We start from the raw sequence: 18,422 nt of genomic DNA, 5'->3' as shown, positions 1-18,422 counted from the left end.
TTCTCATTCTTTTGGCCATCTCATTTTGTTCCGCAATTCTAGGGTTCTGATCCTGCCCAGGTGCAAGCTCGCACTGAGGCTGTGGAAGATTAGTGCTGGTAGAGAACCTAGTTGGTTCCATCGAGAAAGATGGGGCTTGGAATGTAAACGAGGACGAGTCAAAAGTCGGCTTGTATGCAGCAGGTTGTGCCGTGATCGGGAAAGGTGGTGCAGTAAAGATATTGGTGTTTACATCCGTCGTTGACACTCGAGGATGAAACTCAGAGGGCGATCCAGCAGAGAAGGCTGAAATGGCTGGGTATCCGAATGGGGTAGCAAGATAACTTATGGGGACATTAGAAGTCCCGCTTGTCCTGGAGAATAACTCAGGGAATCCAGGGACGATGCTTGGTGGCTCTTTTCCATTATTTCAGTCATTAAGCATTTCCAGCATGCGAAGCCGCAAGATTCTATTTTCCTCTGCAGTTGCGGATTCGGGCGTGAGGACGACCGAGATAGAACTTTCCTCGGAAACAGGGATTGTTGGCAACGGAATCTCTGAAGACATTTCTACACTTCCTTTTGACCTTGTGAAGTAAGTGTGAGCACTGCCTCCTGTCTTAACAATAGGTAATTGAACACTCCCTTTCGATCTCGTGAAATACAGGTGCGAGGCCAGACTTTCACCAAACCAACCACCTTTTCCAAAAACCTGGAAGGAACTCAATGACAAACGAACGGTTAATTCGAATCAAATAACAGATAAGCAATCTCACGTTGGGGCATGATGCACCTATACAGTTAAATGGATTCATACATGTTTGCGATGAAAGCATGTGTCATTCCGGCATTCTTTTAGGCTTTTTATTATTTTCCCCTTTTTTTTCAATTTTCTCTTTGGTTAAACCGCGACCGGATCCGATGAGGATTGCCTACGTATCACGATGCCATGTGAATCAGATCATTACGTAGTTCAAAAACACAAATGAGCGTAAAAGAAGCAACCTTTTTATTGTTGAAACGGTCTATTACAAACTACATTTTGCAAAAGAAAGAGCAAATTTGAAAATAAACCTAGACTCAAATAGACTAAAACAAACTGATGGGAAAAAACATGTAGAAGATGCTTGACTTATGAGTACATTATGGTTTTGAACATTGGTGGCCGCGGGGCATCATTCGGCCTCGCCGCGGTCCTAGGTGTGAGATCCCTTTCAAGTTACTCCAACTCGTGCATGGTTTTCTTGACATAACCCATCACTACTGAGAGAACGGTAATGCTGGTCATGTTCTCACACCGTAAACACCGTCTGATGATGGCGTGGGCAATGGCCCTGATCCTATATCTGGTCTATTTCTTCTCTATGAGTAGGCGTCTTATCTGATCACTGCACGTCTTGAATATCTGAGAATCCTGTATATGCTGATTCTTTAGTCGCCGCACTTCTAGTTTCATCTGGCTTAACATGTCGTAACAGTATCTGCTCTCAATTTGGAAATCCTTGGCCTGATTAGCTGCTTTGATCTCAAGTGTAGCCATCTCTCTCTTCATTTTAGCAACAGTTTTCTCGTGGTCGCCTTTCAATTGATTCAAGTATTGGCGATGCTTATCTGCTCTTGTATCCCACTGTGCCTTGAGCTCTGCTATGACGTTTTTAGATTTCTCTAAACCCTCTTGCCATTCCCTGACTTCACTTTTTAGCCTTTTTATCAACTGCTCGTCTGATCGACGCCTTGGCTGTTTATCCGCATCCATCCTTATCTGTTTGATCTGGGCTCTGAGCATTTCGTTTTCCTGAATCAACCTATTCCGCTCTCCTAGATCGGTAGCAACTTGCACATTGTGCTCATATTTCAGGCTTTCCACTTGTTGCTTTAACCTGCTGATTTCGGCGCAATAGCCTCTTTCTTTTGCTAACCAATCCCACTGCCTTTGCGATGATTCGGCGAAATTCAGGATGTGGGGTCTCTTAGCCGGCGTTTCATGCTCAAGCTCCCTTCTATACCATGCAAGGTAACCTGGCGCCGTCTCACCTTTGGCTCGATCCCGCACGCAAGTATCTGATTTCAAATATTGACACTCACTCCAGATTTGGCGAATTTTCGCTTCTGGAAACTGTCCGTCAGGACTTATCTCAATTGTTTGAGCGCTAAGATCTTCCTCATGCAGTACTGTCTGGCATCTTCCGAGCTGTCTCAAAACTCGGCAGGGCGCGTAAGGTTGAATGCTCTTAAGCCCCATTAGTAAGAAATGAGTTCTAGTTGCTGGCATATATATGACTTCGTCAATAGGCAACCATCCCAGTGTCCATCGTATTTGGCTGGCAGTAAGAGCTTGAAAGAATGAGGTCCATGCCATAACTCCTTTAGGCACACTGATCTCTTTGGTTCTCGTGTAAAATTCTTCTATGCAAGTTTTCTCCGAGGAACCATGGCTCAAGAGCTCGGAACGATGGCAAAGATGTTCAGTCATCCACATTTGTAGCAGCAAGTTACAACCTTCGAAGAAATTCCCCCCGGCTTTGCAGGCTGTGAGAGCTTCGAAAGATATCAGATACTATCATAGGCGCGAGAGCGCTATTGTTTTGAGTGAGCAAAGTACTGACTACCCCAGATATTTTCAGATCAATATTCCCGTCTTTCCTCGGAAATATCAGAAGGCCCAAAAACATCATCATGAAAGCTACCCGTCTGTGCTTGTCCCACTTCTGACGAATACCTTTGCTACACAGTTTGTTGATCGGATTGTTGAATCCTCCTTCATGACCGTACCTGTCATATGAAGCATGGAGTACAAAAACCGGCAGCCAGATCCGGGTTGTGGACCGTCCTGGGTATCTTTAGTGAATCTAAGAACCGATGCACCATGACGACCCTTGGGGCGACCAGGTATTTTTGCTTTAATGGAAGTTCAGCATTTTCGATGTACCCAGCCATTTCTTCCAGAGTCGGGGTGAGTTCAAAATCGGAGAAGTGGAAAACATTGTGCACCGGGTCCCAGAAGGTGACCAAAGCTCTTATGATATCCCCTCGAGGCAGGATTTCCAGTAAACCCGTGAGACCTTTCAGATATTTCTTGACCTCGTCTTGCCCCTCAGCACCTAAATCATTCCACCATAGCCGTAACTTGACAGGGATTTTGGTCATTATTGAAAAATGTTCATTTTGCATCGTGCTCATCCTGCACATTTATTAAGGTGATTTTAACAAAAATAATTTGACTCAAAATATTTTACAAGGAGGATCAAGTTTTCGAACACGGCCTTTCAGCACTTCGGGGGTGAAAATTTTAAGGTTGTGTGGGTCAATTGGACAAAAATTCTAAACATGACCCAAAAGGTGGCTGTTTATGCAAAGTCAGCCCTTCCGGCGTCCCTTTGGGAACATTCGGCTATTTATGATAAAACAACACCACCTGACTTATTTTGACACATCATTTTTTTTGTTTTGGCTATCTTAGCAAAAGCGGGGTTGAACCCGATGGGGGTTGCCTACGTATCTCACATCCGGTGAGAATCAAACCGGCGTAGTTCGGTACATCGTGAATAGAGAAAATCAATTAAACCCCTTTTGAATAATTTTTTTTTTTTTAAAAAAAAAAGGAAAACAAGCATATGTTTATTTTTTTTTATTTTTATATATTATTATTATTATTATTATTTTTTTCTTTCAAAAAGAGATAAAGAAAATATTCTTAAGGATTGCTAAATAGCATTTTTTTGGGATTTTTTAATAAATCAAACTAAAAGACAAATTTTATTTTTTCTTAGAAAATACCGGTGAGGTTTTGACATTACTTGGACATTGGTTTTATTTTTCAAAATAAGTACTTATCTCCCTACACTGCTATTTTTCCTTTTTTTTTTTAAGTTTTCCCCTTTTTTTAGGAACCGGTCAACACGCAGATCCGAAGCAAATAAATGCGCAAAACAAAACGGGATGCAGCAGGATGGTCTTTTCATTTCAGGTTGCCTGTCTTAGACGGACCCAACTCCTGTGTTGAGTCCCCTATGTCAAATGCAACATGATGCAAATAAACGTTCCTACTAGGGATCCGGCATGAAGTTTCGTTATACTAGGTTTATAACCTGGGTATATGTTCTAGACTGTGTACCCGAGCGGACAACTCGAGTCGAGGAGGGGGCTACGTACCGGGGACCCGCGAGATCGTCCGGCTTTGTAACTTGTCCGGCCTCTTTCTTATTTCAGGTATTGACACTAACAGAATAGGGAGTCTCGACCAGCGAGCTTCTCCCCGGAGGTAAGAAGAGAAGGGTTTCGGCACAGTTTATATACAATTCAAATAATATCAAAGCGGTAAAAGCATCATTTAGCACATTGAGTTAAAACATGTAATAAAATCAGATAATAAATAAAGCCAAATAATAACAATTATTCTAAGCTCGAATTCTTAACCCTGAACCAGTGGTTCTGGGTCAACAATAGTCCCCAGCGGAGTCGCCAGAGCTGTCACACCTCCTTTTTCCGCACCCGCGAGGGGCAAGGGCGCGAGGGAGTTTTCCCAATTTAAGTGACAATATTCGAAATGAGATTATTTATTTAATTCAGAGTCGCCACTTGGGAAAGGTTTGGCTTTTGGTGTCCCAAGTCACCGGTTTATCTTGAATCCCAATTCGAGGAAAATATTCGACTTTCCAAATGAAGTCTGCGAACCAGAAATTCTAAGTAAGGAATTCTGTTGACCCGAGGGAAGGTGTTAGGCACCCCCGAATCCCGTGGTTCTAGCACGGTCGCTTAAATTGTTATAATGGCTAAATATCTGATTTAAATACATGTTATGACTTACGTGCTTTTATTAAGTTTAAAACCGCTTTTATTATTGTCATTTATTTTTATAGAATTGCAACGTCGTAAAAATGCATCTCGAACCACGCCACAATCAATGCACCCGTGGTCGTCGACACATTTTAATTCCGTTGAGATTTGGATTTGGGTCACATAAATGTGCACCCGAATTTAAGGAGGTAATTTTAATGGGGTTGCGCCTAAAGAGTCTAATGCGTTATTATCTTTGGGGAAGGCAGTGAAATTTACTGAACGGTTCATCCCAAATTCTAAGCATTTATTATGATTAATTATTGAGGGCCCCGCAATTTGCACTTTTATTTGGCGAGGCTCATCTCATTATTTTAGAAGGGATATCCTAAAGTGACTACATTTCTATTATGTTCGTCTCTAACAATAAAAGAATGAAAAATGTATGTTGATTAAATGGCCTGCTTAGCTAATCCTGGCCTCTTATTAATTATCTGGTTACCAGGTGAAGAATGTTGTATCTCATGGAACATGCTTTTAATTTAATAAAAGGAATTACATACGAGATTGATGAAATGCTACGCTTACTCCGAACACTCCTTAAGCTAAATCTAAATTAACTCATTTAAACAAGATTAATAGAATTCCTTATTAAAGGATGCTACCTATGGTATTCAAAAAAAAACTTATCTTAAACATGCCTAATGAAATTGCAACTCGAGAGTCTAAAAACTGTATTGTATTTTGGCGAGATTAAAAGGAACCGTTCGCCCTATATATTCAAAACATGCTGAAGAACGGGTTTGAATTAACAACTATACTAATGGTTGCATATTCCATGAATTGTAGTTGCATCCTATATACCATTAAACGAATCGCATATTGTGGTTTAGATCAGCATAAGCTTCAATCAAATACAAACTTACTAATGTACTTCTCTACTGAACTACAAACTAAAACTTACACAACTTAACAACATTTATGAAAAGGCAGTAAGTAAAACAGCAGATGATTATAACTCTTTCAGATCTTTCAATTCATGCTTTTCATTGTTACAATCAGCTACACCAATGTGAGACTCGAAATGTGTACCTGGAAATACTGAAAATGCAAAGGAGAAGAGGAAGAAGATAGGGAAATCAACAGCAGCAGGAACAGAATAGCAGCAGCAATCAAAGCAACACAGCAGAACAGGTTCTAGTGCAAGAATGGAACTATAGTCGACGGGAAAGTAGCCAAATGATAGCAACAAACAGTGCAGTAGAAACAGAACTCCAAACAATCCAATTCCGAGGTAAACCAATGCAACAACACTACCAGTAATCTCAGTTGAACTTAGAAGAAGCAATACTGCCTAATCAGATTGACAACAAATGAAATCCAAACAAACAAACAGAAAAAAGTTTCTGATTTCCTATCTGTTTTTATTTCTTGCTTTCTTTCTATCTATATCTATCTCTCTCTGTATGTGTATTTAAAAATCCAGAAAATCCCTCAATGTGTATGCCTTCCTTCTTTTATCTCTCCCTCTATCTATTCTCCAAAAAATCCCCCTTTTAATGGAAGTTCTGCTTCCTTTTTATATCCTAAACTCAAACTATTCACAGCCTGTAAAGCAATCAGAAACCCCTCCCATGTGGTCTGTGCTCTTTCCAGTTTCCACTCAACTATTTAAATATAAACCCTCCCATGATATTCCCTGACAAACCCTTTTAATCACCTTATTAAACTAAAAGCATACATGGGCAGCAAGAATATAACCTGACAGCACATGCTGTCAAGTTATTCTTCATCTCAAAAGGGCCTTTATGCACATGTTGTGCACAAATGCACATGCCACCAATTCAGATTGCAGCTAACAATCCAATCTTTTCATTTTCAGATTCAAATACAGCAACTATAAGTAGCTATACTCGATTCTAAATTTGATTCAGACAAATGCTTAACAGAAACAGATCAAATTGTTATCATTCAAATAGCTGAAACTATTCGACGATACGTATCGAATCGACTATACTAATTAAGACATGTACAATCGAAGACCATGATCAGACATCTAACAGTAATAAACACATGATTCAAGTTGTACTGACTAAACAAAAATTGCACTGGGGAATCAATTAATCAATCGAATTTGAACTCAATTAATTGTACAACTCAACACATATACATGATCAGTAAAGGGAAGAAAAATTTGATCGAATACAAAGGTCCGGGCAAGGTGGGAAACAAAAGTTGATACAATTCAAAAGCACAAACTAAACAAGACGTTTGGCCATACGGACAGACCTTTAACACATACATGAACTGGACAAAGAAAAGAAAAACAAACTTACCTTAAAGCCCTTGCAAAAATCAGAAAACCAGCTCGTGTTTGAATAGACCCTTCTTGGGGTTGAACGGACTTTAATCGAAGTGTTCTCACTGAGAACACTTCGATTAAGGTCCATTAGACCCTAAATACTTTGGCTCAAACGGACACAGACCAGGCCCGAGGTTTCTAGGGTTCCTAAATGGCAGATTTGGGATTTGAGTTCCCACGGTTAGATTCGGACCAAACCAAGCATGGTTTGGTCACGAGGGAGGTTCAGGGACTGTCTGGTATGAAGCTGGGGTACATCGGTGTAAGTCGAGGTCCGACTCGAATCTTCAAATGAAGATTCGAGAAGGTGGGAGGGGATTCGAGCTAAGTGGCTGGTGGATTTGGGTTCAGGATGGTGAGGTGCATCTATGGTGTTAAGGTGAGGGCCACCGGCGTTCATGCCGCCGGGTTTTTGGTGAAGGGAAATGGGGGCGGCTAGGGTTCCGGGGTTTGTGGTGAGGACGATGAAAGGTAGGGGGGTGTTTGGATGGGGCGTGGGGTATGGTCATATGCTTATATTGTTAGTGGGTGAATAGCTCCTGGCCGTCGGATGAGGCAAGATGAAGGGCCAGGATCTTTCAGCTAGTGGGAAACGATGTCGTTTCAAGTGCAAGGGGTTGGGTTGGTCCGGGGTTGAACGGGTCGGGTTTATACGTGGGTACGGGGGATGTGATCTTGGCCGTTGATCATTCTGAGATCAACGGCCCAGATCAGACCAGATCAAAACTGCGTCGTTTGGACGCCCCTGAGGTCAGCTGGTCTGGACCGGGCCAAACCTGGGGTTCTGGATTGGGTTGTTTGGGCCTGTTTGTTTAAAAATCAGACTAGCCCAAGTCCGAAAACTCTTTCTTATTTCTTTTTTTTTCTTTTTTTTTTCTTTTTAATTTCTTAAATTAATTTGCCAAATAACACAACATAAAACCTTAAACAACAATTTACACATAACTAACATTTAATTACACTAAAATTACTTAATGACAAAAAATAGAATGAAAGATGCACATATTTCTTTATTTTTTATTTTATTTTTAATAAACGGATTACGGTTCACATGACATATATATATATATATATATATTTTATATTTTGTTTGAATAAAATAAACACGGACAAGATCACAGATAACTAACGAAATGCCACGTAAAAATCCAAAAATTGTAAGGCGAAACCAATTGCCATTATTTTTGTTTCTTTTGGAGTGATTGTTGCGTAAAACAAAAATCATGTGCTCACAATAATTACTTATCGATTATCGATTTGTACATATGCTTATCGTTATCGTTTCAATAAGGTTTCGATTTATCGATTTTTGGGGCTTATCGATTACACCAATAAGAAAATTTGCGAGATTCCACGGAAAGCATATTGCTATAAACACGCCTAACTAATATGGACAAAAAGAAGCTAAAATAAGACGAACACCGTTTATAACATAAAAATTGTGTCAACAAGCACATGCAACAAAACTAAAGTAAGGGATCAAATGTATGCCACCAACACTCCAATGGTATAAAAAAATAAAAATACATCATCACAGCTAATTCTATTTTCTATTAATTTGAACTTCATTCCCTTGAGCTTTAAATATGATCATTCTTTAAATGTGGTAGATGAAATAATAGGGCTAGGGACTTAGGGTAAAGGAAAGAGTATTATAGAATAAGGGTAATTTTTTTTTGGAATATCTTATCGGTTTATCGATAAACCGATAACTGAAGAGGACAAAATCGAAATCGAAATTGATAACTCGATAAGGAAAATTTCGAAATCGAAATCGATAAATCGATAAACCGATAACAAATAATCGATTCAATTTATCGATAAATCGATTCGAATGCACACCCCTATGTAAGAGTTATACTTCCAAAATCAGACTTGATATTAGTACTAATGCATATATAGTGTGTGTTTGGTACAAATGAAAATATCCTCTGGAAAATATTTTTTAATTTTTCTATGTTTGGTTGGCTTGAATATTTTGAAAAACATTTTCCCAAGAATTCGTTTTCCTCCAAATGGAGGAAAATATTTTCCCTACCAAGAAAAGAGAAAATATTTTTCAAAAATCTTTTTCAACCTTCCCCACCCTATTTTCCATCCCCGCCAACCCACCCCATCCTACCCCCACACCCATCCCCCTGCCCCATCCCCTACCCTAAATAAAAATATTATTAATAATACTTTCTTTTCATGTTATAGATAATTTTTTTTTCATTTCAACAAATGAGTATTTTTTTTCATGATATAATTTTTTTTATTTTAACAAAAAAAAGTACTCTCTTTTCATGATGTAGAAAAATTATTTTCTTCATTTTAACAAAATGAGTATTTTCTTTTCATGATGTAGAAAAATTATTTTCTTTTATTTCAAGAGAGGTTGCTCTGATGGTAAGCAACCTCCACTTCCAACCAAGAGGTTGTGAGTTCGAGTCTCCCCAAGAGCAAGGTGGGAAGTTCTTGGAGGGAAGGATGTCGGGGGTCTATTTGGAAACAGCCTCTCTACCCCAGGGTAGGGGTAAGGTCTGCGTACACACTACCCTCTCCAAACCCCACTAAGTGGGATTATACTGGGTTGTTGTTGTTGTTGATGTAGAAAAATTATTTTCTTTTATTTCAATAAAATAATTATTTTATTTTCACGTTGGAGAAAGAGTACTTTCTTTTTCAACAAAAAAAGAGAGAGTATTTTCTTTATAGTTATGGAGCATAAACTTCAATGTTGTTTTGCGTAAAAAAATAACGCAGCACATTAGGTCATTTGAATTTGTGTAGATTTTTAGAAGAATAATTAAATCATTGAAGAAAATAGAGTCATGAAAATATTTGGTATTTGGGGGGGGGGAGGGGAGGGGGGTGGAGAAGTAAGGAAACATGGGGACTTGGGTAAAAGGGATGAGGAGAGTATCTGCTCTCTGACCAAACACTAAAAAATATTTTCCGGAAAAAATCTCACTCACCAACCCAACAAGAAAAAATAAGTGATAAAATCACTTATTTTCCATGAAAATATAAACATTTTTCCTGAAAAATATTTTTCTTCATACCAAACACACCCTTAGTTTATATCTGAATTTATATTGGTTTAAGGAAAATGAAAATTACCCTAAAAGCTTTTTATGAAAATCAAATACAATAACCAATAAATGCTCAATTAGCTAGGAGCCAAACTTATTATAGATTGACTCCAAAGGAAGTTCAAGAAATAGATGTGTAGATTATTAGGCCTTACAAATCCACTCTGGCTAAATTAGGAGCCAAACCTATTATAAATAGACTCCTTAATTAAGAAATTTAAGAAATAGATGGGTAGAGCATCCAACTAATGTTACTAGGCCTTCCAAATATACAACTCATGTTCAATTAGGAACCAAACCTATTATATAGACTCATTATAATTTTAATAAGTACTACTTAGATACTTAGACTACAACTAAGCTTACTAGGCCTTCCAAATAACTTAACTCCTATCTGTAGCCATCAAATGAGCTACTGGTTCAAATGTCCAACAAAGACAACTTTTCTTAGAAATTTTTACGATATATATGGGAACTTTTAATTTTAAACTTTTACTATATTGTTTTTCTATTTTGCCCTACATATGACATGAAACTCAACTTATCAGTTGAGAGTAGAGGTGTTTTACCAGCTGAAAGTCACCTCGTCTTATGCTATATCCATTTTATGTTGATTTAATCATTTGCGTCTCATTTGCTTTGAGACGAAATTTTAAAATTTAAATGATACAGCAAAGAGTATGATAAGGTAGAAGATTTTCCATATCACTACATTACCAGACGTTATATGAATCACAAGTAAGTTGATTTACAATTTTGAAAAATAAAGATAGATGACAAATTAAGTAAAATTTGAACTTGCAATGGCCCCATACATTTTAGATTTCCTGAATGTCAAACGAAATCAACTTCTCTCTTACGTTTTTTGACCTTATAATTATTTATCCCTAAAACGATACAATTGAATTTATATCGTGGTTTATAAGCAAGCGAATCGATTTGAACCCAATATAATAAATAAATAAAAATAAATATAAGACTTGGCGTTGAAATCGAGATAAAATAGTAGATAGCCTGGCTCCAGGATTAGAGCTTCTGAAGGCAACAATATGAATCTTAATAAGCGAGAAATGAAATGTTAATTGAGCTCTTGAATACTATATGGCATAAGTTTGTCAGAAAATTCATGTCCCTCTAATGGCTGTTGAAATTACTATTTATAGTTGCACCCAGGGAACAAGGTCCTAGGATCAAGCCCCTCTTAAATAACAGTTATGGGGGCCATTGAAGAATGTGTAACGGCAGACTATAAATGTCATATTTTTTATAACGGACCATGTATTTAATACTACAGAATATTCTTCATTGAATGCTATCAGGTGGCAGGCATCCATTTATCTTCATGAGCAACATTCCCTTCGGCGGCTTCCCGGTGCCAACCGAAACTGCTGCCCCCCCTCCGGTCTTGATTTTCACATGTCTCGCTTTTTATCTGTCTCCAGTTGCATGTATCGCTTTATTATACGAGTATTTAATACGAACTAATTTTACCCTAAAGATAGTCCCCCTACTTTTCGGTGACATATCTTTGTGTCATCGGGAAGTTGGTGAAGATACCTTTTTTGGTGGAAAATTTTGCGATCCCCTTTGAAAAGTTTCTGACGCTTGATTAGATGCACGTCTCTCCGCATTTAATGCCCCGAACACGTATCACTCCATATTTCAACAATGCTTTCGCCGATTCTCGAGGTAATAATGATCACGATTTTAGCTGCCTATTCTTTTACTTATACGCCTCATTCTCCTTCTTTCACACTTTTTAATTTTTTGAAATATCTCAACTTTTCTTACTCAACTCTCTCTTACTTTCATCTTTCTCTAACCTTGTTCTTAAGAGAAATTCTCACTTTCTTTTGCTAACCATGACCTCCACTTCCAAGAACTCTAGCTCTTCAAAGAACAAGGAAAACACTGATTTCCAAGAACGGCCTCTCGGTTTCTACCGAGTGCCATCTGCTGTTTTAGCTGGTGGAGCTCGCCAATTACCTGAAACCTCTAGCTTTAGAGAAAGATAAGAATAAAATACATTCTCTCGGGGGAGTGTATGATAAATAATGCCATGCACAACGTAGCAGCGATACGATATTTGTTCCCTTTATTATTTCTTCTTGCTTCGCTACGACAGGATTTTTGATTTGAACTTTTGCTTTGGAAGATAACTTCCTTGCTTCCGAGGGCATTCAGAGGTCGATCCTTGATAAAGAGAAATTCACATCTGAGCAGGATCAATTGTTGGCTGAGTGGGAGCAAATTGCTACTCGCCTCCCGGCACTGAAAGAACAAACTGCCGAAGCTGTTGAGTTGGAGGCTCGATTGCAGCAGAGCAAACAAAAGGTAGTGAATCTCAGCGTAGAGGCCTCCCTGTTAAAGGTATAATTTCAAGAGGCCAAGTCAAAGTGGTCTGAGGTCCAAAATGTTGTTCTTACTGCTTCTGAGCGCGAGGCTACCTCTACTGAAAGACTAAATAATTTGGAGGAAGCCTTGAACTCCAAAGCTGAAGAAGTTATTGCTGCTGAGGAGAAGCATGCTCGCATGTAAGAGAATCATAAGATGGTCGTGGGGCACAATAAAGTTTATTACTCAACTATCCGTGACCTTGATGTCAACTTTGAGGCTGCTAGAACCAAGCAGAATAACCTTTCGATCGAGGTTGACCATCTTAAGGAAGAGCTTCAGTGGCGAGCGGCTTCCCTAATTGTTGAAAAAAAATCTATGTATAGCATGAGAAGAAAAACCTTGGAAGAGGCCAAAGCGGGTGTCATTGACTTTGATGTCGAGATCGCCAAGGCCCGTGAGCTGAAGTTAACTGCCCGAAGGGGCCTCTCAGTTCATCTTGATACAACTGACTCTTTTGGTTCCGGTTTCGCATTCTCGGGAACGGAGGAGGAACTTGAAGGGGATGATGATGAAGGCTAAGGTCTTGAGTTGGTGGCAGATCCGCCTACTTCTCCTAGGGGCGCAGATGCTTCTTTTTGCCTAAGTTCTAGGGACGCAGTAGTTTAGCTTTTGCTTTCTTTTGTCTTTCTTTTTCGTACTTTTGTACTTGTACTGCTTGGAATGTTTGTTATATATCAAAGTATGTTTTTTTGGTAATTAATTTTATTATTACCAGGGAAAATAGTTACAAGTATAGCAAAAAACCCTATCACCTATCCACTAGATTTGGACATGCAGCCCCAAATCTAGTGTCCTCAGTGCTACAAACTGTTAATTTTAGCTATATACATTCTAAGGGTAAAAATTTAACTCGTGCAATCTTCTAGCTAGCTTAGGACTCAAACTTCCTCGACAGTGTACCTCTTGGATTATCATTTTGACCATGTCCTCACAATTCCTCTGTTGTCCACGAAACATTCGCCAATTCCTTTCTTGCCAAATATGGTACACAGTGCAGGTTAGGAGTATCCTATATATTGTTGCTGATGGTTGCTTACCTGCTGCATGCTTTATAGCCCATTGTACCTCTTCATTCCACCCCTTCACATCTCTTTTGATCCTCAGTCAGTGTAGCAATTTCCTCCGTACTGTTGCTGAATAATTGCACCTAAAGAATAAATGATCATGATTATCCGCAACTCCTTCACATAATGAACATTCTGAGTTGGCTACTAGTCCCCAATTAATAAGTCTATCCTTCGTGTATAATCTACCAAGTATCGCCAGATACAAAATGAATGTCCATTTAGGACTGCTGATATTTTTGCAGATTAGTCTCTTTCATTCAACTTTAGGGAACTCTCCTCTGAGCTTATCATATATGTTCCTGACGGAGTAATACTTCACATTCATCACCTCCTTCACTCCTATATTTGAATCATTCAAGTATTTTGTAGGACCTAGAATTTTCCAAGTGAGCCAAGAAGCTTGCTTTACATTCACATTCCATATTACCTGCTGTTTTATATAGTATGTGTGTATCCACTATATCCACAAGCGATCTTTCTTCTTATTCAAATTCCACAATTGCTTAATTATTGCAGCTCTGTTCCTCATAAGGATGTCAGTTATGTTCAAACCACCTACAGATTTTGGCCAGCACGGTTGTTTCCATGCCACTAAAGCTTTAGCTCGACCTTCAGCTTCACCTGTCCAAAGAAATCTTTTACAAATTTTATCAATTCCTAGAATAATCTTCTTTGGTAGGAGAAATATTTGTGACCAAAAGGATTGGATAGCAATCAAAACACTCTTGATCAATTGTAGCCTTCCTGCATATGATGATAAAATTTTTGCTTTCCAATGCTTGACTCTGATTAGCATCTTGTCCAGTAGGGGCTGATATTGAGCTATAAATAGTCTCTTAGTACTTAATGGAACCCCTAAATATCTGAAAGGTAGTGTTCCTGTAGAGAAACCTAAGCATTGAGTAATCTGTTGCTGAATTTCCTCTAAGACCCCTCCAAAGTAGATACAACTCTTGTCTTGGTTTGCAATCAATCCCGAGGATCTGGAAAACTGATCAAAACATTCATACAACAGTTGGATGGACACCACATCACCCCTACAGAATAGCAACAAATCATCTGCAAAACTGAGTTGTACTATGTTCAGCTTCTCACACCGGGGGTGATAGTTAAAATCAGGTTTCTCCTTGAGAGTCTTTAAAATTTTGGTTAAGTATTCCATGGCCAGAACAAAAAGATAAGGCAACAGTGGATCCCCTTGTCTAACTCCTCTTTTGGAATCAAAAGGACTTATTGGCTTCCCATTGATAACTATAGAATAGTACACTATAGTAATACAAGTCATGATCCATGAAAGAAACTTCTCTGGGATATTTAGTTATGTGAGTACATGTTCAAGGAAACACCATTCTACAGAATCATATGCTTTTTGCATATCAATCTTAACCATAGACACACCTTTCCTTCCATAGCCTTTTACAAGTTCATGCCCCAGTAGAATATTATCATTCAACACTCTACTTGGTACAAATGTTGCTTGACTCATGTCTACTGGGGATCCCATCACTGGTTGCAGCATGCTTGTGTGTATTTTTGAGATAATTTTGTATATAGTAGTACAATATGATATTGGTCTGAACTGCTTGATAGAATAGGGATTCTTCACTTTAGGAATCAAGGTAATTGATGTACTATTTATGGGCTTGTACATTGAACCTTCGTCAAAGAATTTCAACGCAGCCTGTGTAATGTCCTCACCAATTATGTGTCATGTCTTTTTGTAAAAGTATGCATTAAATCCATCCCCTCCTGGAGCCTTAGAATCTCATATCCCTTGTAATGCTTGCACCATATCTTCTTTAGTGAAAAGAGAAATAAGTTGTAACTGTTGAGATCTTGTAATCCCTGGTCCCTTCCTCATTATACTAGGATTAATAGCAGGTATGCTATTAGTTGACCTTCCTAGCAATCCTCTATAGAATCCCACTTCTTCTTGTTCAATACCTTCTGGTGTTTTGATCAATCTACCATCATCAGCGGTGAGAAGTTTAATTTGGTTTTGTGCTGCTCTTACTTTCATGCTGGCAAAGAAGAAGGCTGTATTGGAATCACCCAATTTGAGCCATTGCACTCTAGATCTTTGTTTGTATATGCTCTCCTCTATCTTGCTACATTTTTCCAACTGCTGCTTTGTGATTTTCTCTGTATCAAACATATCTGTAGGTGTTGTAGTAGTCCTCATCTGAGCTTGTATGCTAGCTAGTGTTTCCCTTAATTGTTGGACCTTACTAGTTGTGCAAGCAAACTCCTTCCTGTTAAGGCTTTTGAGTGCAAATTTAACTTTTTTTAAATTGTACCATATGCCTTTCATACTCTCTTATTTGTTGTCCCATCTGTCCCAAATTATACTTTTAAAATCTGGATGATCAACTAGGTAGTTGAAGAATTTGAAAGGTTTTCCCCTAGTGTCCATTTCTGCTTCCAACTCTATACACACTGGAGAGTGATCAGAAAACTGAGGATCTATCACATTAACTTGTATTGGTGGCATATTCATCATCCAGTGTGCATTAATAATAGCTCTGTCAATTCTGCTATACACATGACTGTTTGTCCATGTATATGCACTGCCCACAGTAGTAAGTTCATTCAGTCTGCAGTCCTCCATCAGAGCTCTAAAATCCTTAATCTTATTTTCCTACACTGTTGTACCATTCACCATGTCCTCAATATCCATTATTGCATTAAAATCTCCCATGATTAACCAAGGATTAGTCAACTGAGAGTCTACTCTCCTTAGTGCTTCCTACATAGCACATCTATGAGTAATTGTATGTAAACCATAAATAGCTGTAAACGCAAATGGTATGCTAGAATTGCTATTATGAACTATACCATGAATATATTGAGTATGACTCTGTATCAAAGTAAACTGAATATTGTTTGGATCCCAAATGATCCATATTCTTCCTTTATCATCAAATGACCTATTTGAGCACCAACACCACCCTGGTACACATTTATTAATAATTTTATTTGCTTTATTATCTTGTACTCTATGTTCTACTATTGCTATAAGGCTAATCTTATGACTTTCCAAGAAAATTTTCATATCCTTTTGCTTATATACCTTATTAAACCCCCTCACATTCCATGTATCTATCTTCATGTAGATTTATGTTTGGGTGGGGCTCTTTCTTTAACTGCACCTCTGCTACTTCTAGTATTATCCTCATCTGCCCATCTTGGATTTGCTTCCTGTGCTTCTACTCTTAATGGAGAGAAACCATTAGTAGTGGTGATAACTTGCTGAGCTGGGCTTATTTGTCCTTCTCTACCTTTTGCTTTTGTCTACACGTGCTGATCACTATCTGTTTCCTGTGGTTCAGTCTATTGCATTTGAGTTGTTTGCTTACCTGTATCCTTCCCTACTTATTTTATTGGCCCTACTACTACCCACTGAGCTGCTGGTTTTGTATTCCTTGTCTGTTGCATATTACCATTTGCAGTATGAGCTCTGTCTTACTGCTTAGGAATTACTGCTCTTTGTTGTTGTTGCTCTCCCTTGAGGATCTTCCTAGTTGCCCCAGCTCTGTCTTGCTCTCCATCACAGTCATGCCCCACCATCAGGCACTTCTTGCAATACTGTGGCACCCAGTCGTATTCCACTACCTGCTCAAATTCCTTTCCTGAAGGGTCTTGTACAATGATGCACTTTGGTAGCTCTTTACTGATATCCATTTCAATAAGGACTCGAGCATAAGAAATTATTGCTGTATTAGCTGTACACTCATCAACATAAATAGGACATCCCAAACTACTAGCAATTCGACTAAGAGTCAGCCTTCCCCAGCAATTCAGAGGTAGATTAGGAAAGCTGGCCCATAGTGGTATAGTCTTGAGGACTTCATTATACAGATTAAAATCAGCTGACCATGATTTCAGAATTAACGGCTTTGCTCCCATAGTATGTGGCCCTGAATACAACACTTCATTTTTATCTTTTATGCTACTGAATAGTATAACAAAATACCCTTCATTGTGATAAGAAACTATTGGTTTGGCAGCAAAGTTCCATTGTGAGGTTTTAAATCTCTCCATGGCTCCTATTGAAGGTGATTCCCCAATAACATACAGTATAACAGCCTTCTGCCATTTCATATTTTCCGGCTCCATCACCTCTTGTTGTAGTTGCACTTTCTTTATTCCATCTTGAATTGTAGGGGGTATGATTATTAGATACATACCCTTTGCAGCCATCCTATTACTAGTAAATAGATTCGCCTAATGTTTCTCACCTTTCCCAGGCGCTGGCTTTGTTATCTCTTGAACTAGTGCACTTGCAGTACTGTGATTCTTGCCTTTTTGCTCCTCCATTTGCTTTGCTTTGATTGTAGTACCTGTAGTCCTTTGATTTGCTACTTCTTTCGCTACCACATTTTACTCCTTCTGATTATTCACTGTTACCGCTAATGGAATAGTAGCGATTAATGGAACGGTGAATTCTCTTGAGTTTTTCACACCAACTGATTTAGGTGTAGACTTCATCAAATTAGGGCTCAAACTCCCCAGATCTTGTGTTAACTTCATCTTCATGGTACTCGATCCTTCAGAGTTAGGTAGTATCGCCGGTATTCCTTTGTCACAAGCCAGGGTTCCTAATTGTGGATCATTTCCACAATTTCTCCCCAAATTGTCACTTCGGCTACCTGATGCTATGAATTCTGCTAGCTAAACCTTTGTCACAATCTATTTTGGTCTTCCTCTCCCCCTTTCCGATCAGCACATGATAGCATACACACTTAACGTGCGCCGAGAGAGAAGTTA

At 38.7% G+C, this 18,422-nt stretch overlaps 2 protein-coding genes across 2 annotated transcripts; both read right to left on the bottom strand.

The window, feature by feature from the left end:
* Nucleotides 1–15,420: 15,420 nt before the first annotated feature.
* On the bottom strand, nt 15,421–15,966 carry LOC138869168 (uncharacterized). Its single transcript, XM_070146765.1, has one exon. The coding sequence runs from the start codon at nt 15,964–15,966 to the stop codon at nt 15,421–15,423; it is 546 nt and encodes a 181-aa protein (XP_070002866.1).
* Nucleotides 15,967–16,293: 327 nt separating this feature from the next.
* On the bottom strand, nt 16,294–17,855 carry LOC138869167 (uncharacterized). The gene is made up of 2 exons (XM_070146764.1): nt 17,136–17,855; nt 16,294–16,401 (listed from the first exon to the last, which is right to left on the bottom strand). The coding sequence occupies exons 1-2, from the start codon at nt 17,853–17,855 to the stop codon at nt 16,294–16,296; spliced, it is 828 nt and encodes a 275-aa protein (XP_070002865.1).
* Between the last annotated feature and the right edge of the window lie 567 nt (nt 17,856–18,422).

This window comes from Nicotiana sylvestris, chromosome 5 (assembly GCF_000393655.2).
Source record: "Nicotiana sylvestris chromosome 5, ASM39365v2, whole genome shotgun sequence".
Taxonomy (NCBI): domain Eukaryota; kingdom Viridiplantae; phylum Streptophyta; class Magnoliopsida; order Solanales; family Solanaceae; genus Nicotiana; species Nicotiana sylvestris.
Note: the sequence above shows the minus strand (reverse complement) of the source record. Positions and strands in the feature narration are given on the sequence as shown.